The 9,535-nt window shown below is 44.2% G+C and overlaps 1 protein-coding gene across 1 annotated transcript in view; it reads left to right on the forward strand.

The window, feature by feature from the left end:
* Window positions 1-1,298: 1,298 nt before the first annotated feature.
* LOC122554710 (2-lysophosphatidate phosphatase PLPPR4-like) overlaps window positions 1,299-9,535 on the forward strand; it is an 80,814-nt gene continuing 72,577 nt past the window's right edge. Inside the window, exon 1 of the mRNA XM_043700085.1 lies at window positions 1,299-2,192. Coding sequence (XP_043556020.1) covers window positions 2,115-2,192 — 78 coding nt within the window. The 5' untranslated portion in view covers window positions 1,299-2,114. The remainder of the gene's footprint in view (window positions 2,193-9,535) is intronic.

A 9,535-nucleotide genomic window follows, 5' to 3' on the forward strand; every position in this document is an offset into this window, starting at 1 on the left:
AAGTTCCTCCTCCCTACCTTTTATCTTAGCCTGTTTGGCACACCCTCCTCATTCCTGAAGAAGGGTTTATGCCTAAAACGTCGATTCTTCTGCTCCTTTGATGCTGCCTGACCTGCTGCGCTTTTCCAGCAACACATTTTTCAGCTCTGATCTCCAGCATCTGCAGTCCTCACTTTCTCTCCATATATGCTGCCAAACATGCTGAGTTTCTCCAGCAATTCCTGTTTGTGTGTCAAAGCATGTCTGGACAGATGGATTCATCACAAGATAAGTGGCTTTTTGCGGCGCCATGGTAATATCCTTAACTCTGAGCCAGGAGGCCTGTGTTCAATCTTACCTGTCAAAATATTTCTGTGCAGGTTAATTGGAAATATCTATGAAAACGTTGCTAAATAATGATGCTGTAGATTAGATTCCTTTAGGCCCATTTCCCTCTGACTACTACACTTAACATTATAGGCAATTTGGCATGGCCAATTCACCTGACCTACAGGAGGAAACCCACACGGTCGCGTGGAGAATGTACAAACCCCACACAGTCACCCGAAGCTGGGATTGAACCTCGGCCCTTAGTGCTATGAGGCAGCAGTGCTAACCACTGAGCCATAATAGGTACGCTTTTCAACAAAGAGAAAGTGAGGGCTGCAGAAGCTGGAGATCAGAGTCCAGAGTGTGTTGCTGGAAAAGCACAGTTGGTCAGGCAGCATCCGAGGAGCAGGAGAATGGACGTTTCGGGTATAAGCCTGATAAAGGAGCTTATGCCTGAAACGTCAATTCACCTGCTCTTTGGATCGTGCCTGACCTGTTCTTTTCAACAACTTGCTATGGGTGTGTGAACCAGGTGGGACTTGAGTGGCCTCGCCCAGAGGAACCGTGTCTGTGCACCACAGGAATAAATACATGAGCAGTAATTACCACTCACCTATTGTACTCTATGCTACTTTCTCCCCACCCCCCCCCTCCTCTAGCTTATCTCTCCACGCTCACTGCCTTTATTCCTGATGAAGGGCTTTTGCCCGAAACGTCGATTTTACTGCTCCTCGGATGCTGCCTGAACTGCTGCGCTCCTCCAGCACCACTGATCCAGAATCTGGTTTCCAGCATCTGCAGTCATTGTTTTTACCTAGTAATTACCGCCTGTCGACATTAAATGTTTTCAGTGGACTGGCGTTGTTACTGAAACAATTCAGCTGCTCCTGCTTCACCTGGGGTCCGTGTGTGTGTGTCAGAAAAACAATACCGTGGTAGCGAAATGGTAAAGAAACTTCTCTGGGCCCCACTTGGGTTTGAGGTACACGACCAAGTGGCACAGGACTCACTTGGAGCTAGCATAATAACTCCGGTACCTGCACATCGTGCCTGCCTCTGAAGAAAACACTGCGGGACGCCAAGATCGGAAGCTCAGGCGCGGAACTGTTTCAAGGGATTTGGGGACTGGCTGTGTTTTCTTTGAAATCTCACTTTTTAAAAAAAATGTAAATTCCTAAACCTGACTATTGAGGATACACTTGTCATGTGAGTCTGCCTCCTGGGCTCATGAAGGTAGCCTTGTTAGGTCTGGTCACGTTGCTGTGATGCTTTCTTGTGTTCCGCCCCCCACCCTGTAACGGACGTGAAAGGCGCCACATAAAGGCAAGTCGGGGTGGGTTGACATGAGCCAACAGGGCGACACATTCCTATAGCGTCGGTGCCTGCTGGGTGTCACTCTGCGCCTTTCTAAGCGGTCAGAGCCGTGATGTGGGGCGGCCAGGCAGCTTTTGGTGACGCGCTGTTCCCCTGTGTGCTAACTTCTGGGATTTAATATGCACGGTTCAATAATTGGAGCGTCTTAACGCTGCAGGAGGGGCAAAAAAAAAGCCCCACCACACACACACACACACAATCAGCGGCAGGCAAAGAAACGGTGCGAGTCTGGGGAAGCTGGCAATGTGCGGTCGAGCCTGTCGGACCACATTACTGCTGTCCCCCTGCCCGTGGATCTGCGCAGCCTGACTGAGAGGGGCGAGACTTGTTGGAGGCAACAGCCAGGGAGGGAATGGAAGGCAGCCAGGCAGCCTGAGCTTCCCTGGGAGATTGTGCCAAGCGTGTGTCGGGAGTGGGCTTGAAGATCCAACATGTCTTCGAAGGAGAGGCAGAAAGGGAGGCTGACCAAGGACAGCGTGACGCTGCTGCCCTGTTTTTACTTCGTGGAGGTAAGTGCACGCCCAGGTAAGACCGTCCCCAATGCTGGAACTTCCAAACAGTGGCATTGCCAGCCCCGTCTTAATTCAGTCAAGGATGCTCGGTCTCCGCTCGCAACCCCCACAACCCCATCAAATGGGTAAAGCCAAGTGTATTCCTCAACGTTAAATCATGTATGGGAATCACGTCCACTGGGGTGGGAAGTGTATTCAGCCAGCCGGCTGAGTCAACTCATCGAGGGCGAGCGTCCAAGAAAGGGACCCACGGCACAATATTTACAGCTTTCTCCTTCCAGTTGTTCCCACAAATGTTGCAATTGTTGGGTTGATGAGTGACAGTTGTGAAAACAAAATGCACGGTCACGCCAGATTAATATTTGCATACTGAACGGTTGACTTGTGAACACTGCAACGTGACACTGTTGTCTCCGTGCTCTTAACACCGTCCTGGATTAGATTTATTTAATAAAAATGAAAACTCACCATTGGATGTCATATTGCAATGTAGAACTAAACATGCCCTCCTTCAAATTCAATAAAACAGCAAATCCCCAGGAACGATTGTGAGCGTGAGAGGCAGCTTAACATACATTGCTTTTATGTCATTTTTTTTGAAGGGGAAATAATGCACTCCACTTTTATGTCATATTGTGAATAATAGAATGGAACTGGATTGGCTGTGTATGATAAACCCATTATGGCCCAGAATGGATGGGAGAGTAATGGGGATCTCTGGACACCTGTCCTTGTTGGTTCATTAAAAGTCCATCAATTTGCATAGAAGGTCAGGTTCGCCACAAATTGCTGGGTGCTTTGCCCTGGCCCTCCCTTGGCGTTGTGCATCGTGCAATTGCTGTATTTCCGCCGTCAATACGAGCAAAGCTCGTCAATGCTTTGAAGTACTGACAGTTCGGGTCCTAAGGACCCTGCAGTTCCACTCGAACTTGGAGGCTCAAAAAGGAACAATGGTCTAACCTAATGGATGCAGTCAGTTGTTCCTAAATGTTATACAACTGGACATTTTCTCACTATTTTAAAAAAAATCTGTATTCATCATTATCTCTCTTTCCCCATCCTTACTTTTCATTGAACTTAGTCAAACTGACTCAATTGATTGGACTTCCTGTTCTATTGTTTGCTCAGTTAAATTCTTTACTTGAGGAAATGAATCTAAGGATCAAAATGTCTATTGACATCTCTGCATCATGTCCAACTCCAATATCCAGTAATTTGAGGCAACAAAACCATCCAATCTGAAGGGTGTAGGAAAATCCAGTTCTCAGCAGACATCCTGAGGTGTGGCCCTCCACCCATTCCTGGGCCATCCTCGTAAAATATGCCATGAATGTGAGTTAGTATTCCCAATGTGGTGAGTAATAAGGATACCATATGTTCAACAAGAGCACTCAAATTATTTCATTCCAGTTAAAAGAATATTCTCAACCCTTTGCATCGATTAAAACAAGCTAGTCACAGAAACTTCCCTCCATTGTGTGCCTCAGCTTTTGATATCTTCCCATCATAGATGAGTACCTGATAGTGATGGGACAAAGAAATTGATGCTCTCACTAGGATTTTTTTGTGAAAGAGCCGAAATAGCCTTTCAATTTTCAATTCTGTTTCTGAGACATGTCTCCAATGGTGTTAAATTCTTAACAATAGAATTTGCTGAAGATTGGAGATATTCCAATGATGATCTACTGTGTGGAAATACCCCAATTTTAATGTTTGGTATCAAGGTATTTCACTTTCAGTTATAAAAAGTGAAACTGCAACAATCCTGCTGAACCATAGAGTAATTTTGTCATTAGAGAAAAGACAACTGGTGATGGCTTAATCTGAGGGGAATGACACCTCAGGCAATGGGAGAGGTTGAGAAAGAAAATCCTTCATGATAATGTCAGCCAGTGTGGGAATTGAGCCTGTGTAGTTGGCACAGCTCTGCACTGCAAACAAATCAACTGAGCTAATCAACCAATTATACAATGGTGCGTGAGTCCATCCATTTCTTTGCTGTTATACTTAAGTTCTTCCAGTCAATTATATTGACAGCCAATTTCAACTTTCTCCTCACTACTTCCAATACACGTGGACAAAGTTAAAAATCACACAACACCAGGTTATAGTCCAACAGGTTTATTTGGATATACAAGCTTTTGGAGCACTACTTCCAAATAAACCTGCTGGACTATAACCTGGTGTTGTGTGACTTTTAACTTTGCCCACCCCAGTCCAACACCGGCACCTCCACATCATGACTGTAGGTGTGGTAATGTCACAAAACAATTTCAGTTTTGTGTCAGTGCCAAATTTGAGACCCATTTGAAGGGTCTAATGCCGTGTGCATTTTCTAGATATGACAGACTAAAAAATCCAAGTTGGGCATTCCACAAAGAAGATGAAATTTGCCTTGAATTTCTGGGTGAGCTGACTCTTCCTCCAGAGGGTAACCCCTGATGTATATTAGGACTTTACCTATCAGTGATGAAAGTGAAATTCCATGGTGGTTCTCACAACTCAAGTGAATTATTTTAGTTTTCAGAAATTGGACAACATTGACATCCTTGAGTAAAGAATTAGCTGGGATAAAATGGCCATCAACATTCCATCATGGCATTACCCCTGCTAGATCCTTTTGGACATATTTAGAGGCAGAAGTGCTGTAAAACTTAGTTGCCAGATGCTTGACATACTTGTCAATATATTGGGCTTCTGATGAATGTTCATTGATTAAGTGGGCTGTTCTCCCATCAGTGCACCCATAGAATCTGATACTCATCCATTGACTGAATGGAAGACTCCATCCCTTGAGGTAGTCATTGCACTACATCAGTTTAATGCAGCATAGAATATAAATTCAATGTCATGTCAATTCACTTTGTAAAAGTGCTCAAGGAGTCTAATGAACCCTATTTCCCACATATACAGGTTCCTCCACACCATTATATTACATGAGCTCAGGTGTTCCCCTCCCCTTTTATAAATATTTAATTTCATGACTGTTGAGAGTGAGCTATGCCCACATTTTATGGATAAGCAAGTCCATAGCTCTCTCCTGACAAGTCTACTATAGTTCCTACCAAGCAGTAAGCAACACCAACTTACAATAAAGATGCTGCATAAATATAATGAAACATCCTAAGGCACTTACATGCAGCATTATAAAACAAAGCATGATATTGAGCCATGTAAGAAGACATTAGGTCATACAAGCAAAAGCTTAGTCACAGAGAAAGATTTTAATGAATATCTTTAATGAAGGAAATCAGGGTAGATTAGAGAGATGGAAAAAATGATATTCCAGAACATGGTAATGAATGATGGCATAATTATAATGTGGAATGCAATGGAGGCTAGAATCAGAGGAGCAGAGATATTGTTTGAGGCTGTGGAGCTGGAATAGAGTACAAAGTTAGAGAGGACAAGGTTGTGCAGGGATTTAAAACCAAGGATGTAGGTTGCCAAGTTCAAGGCTGATGCAGGAATATGTTTCCTTCCAGTTAAAAAGCAGGAAGCAGAGTTTTGAATGGCCTCAAGGTTTGAGATTTAGGTTATGATAGATCTGCCAGTAGCCTGTTGGTACAGTTGCGTCTAGAGATAATTAAAGCATTAATAATGGTTCCAACAGCAGATGATGAGCTGAGATAGGAGTGTACTAAGAAGGTGGTAATATTGGTCTTTGTAATAGCACAAATATGCAGTTGGAAACTCATTGAGAGATCAAATGTGACATCAAAGTTGTGATTAGACTATCTTAATGTAGACTGTTGTGTGAGAGAGGAGTGCGGGGGTGGGGGTTAGTCAGTGAGTGAACAGAGCTTAGAACAAGGACCAAAAACAATGAGTTCAAGCCCTCCCAGCAGGTAGATGAGAAATGGAAGAGGCCAAGGAAGATCCTTGTAAATGCTGGAAGTGACAGTGCAGGAGCAAAAAAAAGCCACTGAAAGTAATTGTTTGGCTATGATTGGAAATATTGAATGAAAATGTAATTCACCCAAACTGGGGGGACCATTTCAGACCAATAGCTTCAATACACCACTAAACTCACCCCACCGCAACAAATTTCCCACCATCCTGACCTCAATAAACGTAACAGAACAACCTGAGAAGTATCATACATGGCATAGAGCACAAAGTTTGCGTCTATTTTCTCTATCCAAATACTATTATAAATACAGAACTTGCATTGGTGCAAAACAGTAGGAGATTCTAATCATCATAAACTGTGTGGTACAATTTGTGTGTGAAATCAACTGAAGTGCACTTTGAGTTATATAACAGTTGGAAGCTGAAGCCTGTATGTGGCAGCTCCTGGAGGTTCTTTGAATGATGCTGCCACTTAGATGTTGATTTTTATTCTGAAATTATTTTCAATCAGGTATGGGCCACTTCTGGGAAGTAATTGCACATCACTCCAGCATTGCACCTGCTTTACTATAACTGCAGCCAGACTAATCTGGAACATGTACATGTTTAATTTGATCATCTTTAAAGATAGCAGATAACTGGGGGGGGGGATGGGGATATACTGAGTGGAAGTCTGAATGCAGAAGCAATTGTAGTGTGGCCTGATCAGAAGTTGATACAGAACATACATATGTCAGTTGTCTATTGCTATTGATCAGTAGCAGGTAATGTTACATAATGGCTTAAATCTGTTGTAAAACAACTTCTTAGGTCACTCAAAGCCTTAGGGCTGGAAGTAGCACAATGGTAACATCTCTAGTCTAATAGGTTAACCAGGTTAATATTCAGAGGACATGGGATTGTCTCCCACAGTAGATGGTGACATTTGAATTCAGTCAAAAATCTGGAATAAAAAGCTAGTCTAAAATCCAGCAGGTGCATTAATACCCTTTAGGAAAGGAAATTTGCTAACCTTGCCTGGTCTGGCCTGCATGTGACTCCAGATCTACAGCAATGTTGTTAACTGTTAACTGCCCTCTGGACAATTAGTGACGGGGAATAGCCCACAACACTGACATCTCATGAATGCATTTTAAAAATGCTGCTTTGAAAATCTTTTGTGCCTATGTTCTGACATTTTACTTGAAGTTTCCAGTGACAGTTTCACTTTGTCAGACTTGGTGTCTTGTTAATTCTTGCCGTACATTATGAGCAGTAGCATCCTTTGTAACTTGGGACCATTGGAGAAGGAGCAGGCCTTTTAACCCCTCAGGCATGTTAAGCCTTTCAATTTGATCATGGCTACCCTGTACCATAGCTTCATTAACTCACTTTTACTGCTAATCCCATGATGCCTTGACCCAAAATATGTCTATTGCTCTCAGTCTTGACAATTTTAATGCAGCCTTTGCTGAAGTAAGCTCCAGATTTATGCTGTGATTTGTGTGAAAAAGTGCAACCTGATTTCACACTGAATGGCTGCACTCTAATTTCCTGAGTGCCTGCGCGTTTTCTGGACTCCCCATTAAGGAGAAATGGAATCTTTGTATCTACCTAGAAGATCCTTTTGATAATTTTAAACAAATTAACTTGCTTACCCTGCAACTTTCTGAATGAGCTGTCTTATACATCTGCAATTCTGTATGTCATTTGACAAATTTCAGCTTTATCTGAGGCAGAAGGGTTTTACTGTGCTTCACATCTCCAAGTATCATCCAACTATCTCGGGACCTAGTGGTACATTTATACTGCCTCGCAAATACAGTGTAAGAATTACATTGAAAGAAAACTTCCTCCAGATACACCATGGGCTAGAGATGTGTTAATTCTTAGGAAGTGGGATTGTTGCTCCACACTCAAGAGGAAGACCTGTCTCAGGGAGCTGCTGGCTAATCAGTCCCAGTAGCGTCACCATCAGCAGTGTCCACTGTTGGGATTGCAAGCAGCCCAACAGTCTTATGTACCAGAGCTCCAGGACTCAGTAGGTGCAAGTTTTTGTAGCAAGGTCAGGAGGGAATGCCAGGGGATGGTGGTGGGAAGGAACTAGTGGTGTGATGATGAGGCTATGTGGAGAGGGTGTACTCAGCTGGGTGACAGGTTGGTTGCAGACCTGGAGTGAAAGGGAAGCCAATTTGGAGAAAGGGACTGTACTGGAAAATTTCTTTACCTTTATCCCTCACAAGGCTCACGCAGGATAATTTTCTGGGCTGCTCAAACCTACATCCCTGAACTCCTTCCAGCATCTAAAAGATCATGCCCAATGGGAAGCAGCCTTGAAGTGGCTAATAATTGACCACTTAAGGACCTCAGATTGGGTGAGGAACTGCTGACTGTACTAGGCCTTGCCTGATTCCTCCAGTAAATTGCAGAGCAAAGGACATCCACCACGAAAACCTGGCAGGCACTCTCATTCTCCTGAAATCCTGTTGGCTTTGGAACATAAAATTCCTCGCTAGATCGAACATAGAAAAGTACAACACAGAACAGGCCCTTCGGCCTATGATATTGTGCAAAGGATTAATCCTAATCTAAAATAAAATAACCTAACCTACGCAACCCTCAATTGACTGATGTACATGTGCATGTCCAGCAGTCATAAAGTCACCAGGGAAAAGACTTTACCTATTTATCCTATCCATCCCCTCATAATTTTGTAAACCTCTATAAGGTCACCCTTCAGCCTCTGACGCTCCAGGGAAAACACCCCTAGCCTGTTTAGCCTCTCCCTGTAGCTCAGATCCTCCAACCCTGGCAACATCCGTGTAAATCTTTTCTGAGCACTTTCAAGTTTCACAATATCTTTCCGATAGGAAGGGGACCAGAGTTACACACAGTATTCCAACAGTGGCCTAACCAATATCCTGTACAGCCGCAACATGACCTCCCAACTCCTGTAGGAGAAAGTGAGGACTGCACATGCTGGGGATCAGAGCTGAAAAATGTGTTGCTGGAAAAGCACAGCAGCTCAGGCAGCATCAAAGGAGAAGGAGAATCAACCTTTCGGGCATAAGCCCTTCTTCAGGAATGAGGAGGGTGTGCCAAGCAGGCTAAGATAAAAGGTAGGGAGGAGGGACTTGGGAGAGGGGCGTTGAGAATGCGATAGGTGGAAGGAGGTTAAGGTGAGGATGATAGGCCGGAGAGGGGGTGGGAGCGGAAAGGTCAGGAAGAAGATTGCAGGTCAAGAAGGCGGTGCTGAGTCCGAAGGTTGGGACTGAGAAAAGGTGGGGGGAGGGGAAATGAGGAAGGTGGAGAAATCTGCATTCATCCCTTGTAGTTGGAGGTTCCTAGGCGGAAGGTGAGGCGCTCTTCCTCCAGGTGTCGTGTTGCCATGATCTGTTAATGGAGGAGACCAAGGACCTGCATGTCCTTGGTGGAGTGGGAGGGGGAATTAAAGTGTTCAGCCACGAGGCGGTTGGGTTGGTTGGTGCAGGTGTCCCAGAGGTGTTCTC

The sequence above is a fragment of the Chiloscyllium plagiosum genome, chromosome 11 (assembly GCF_004010195.1).
Source record: "Chiloscyllium plagiosum isolate BGI_BamShark_2017 chromosome 11, ASM401019v2, whole genome shotgun sequence".
NCBI classification, from domain to species: domain Eukaryota; kingdom Metazoa; phylum Chordata; class Chondrichthyes; order Orectolobiformes; family Hemiscylliidae; genus Chiloscyllium; species Chiloscyllium plagiosum.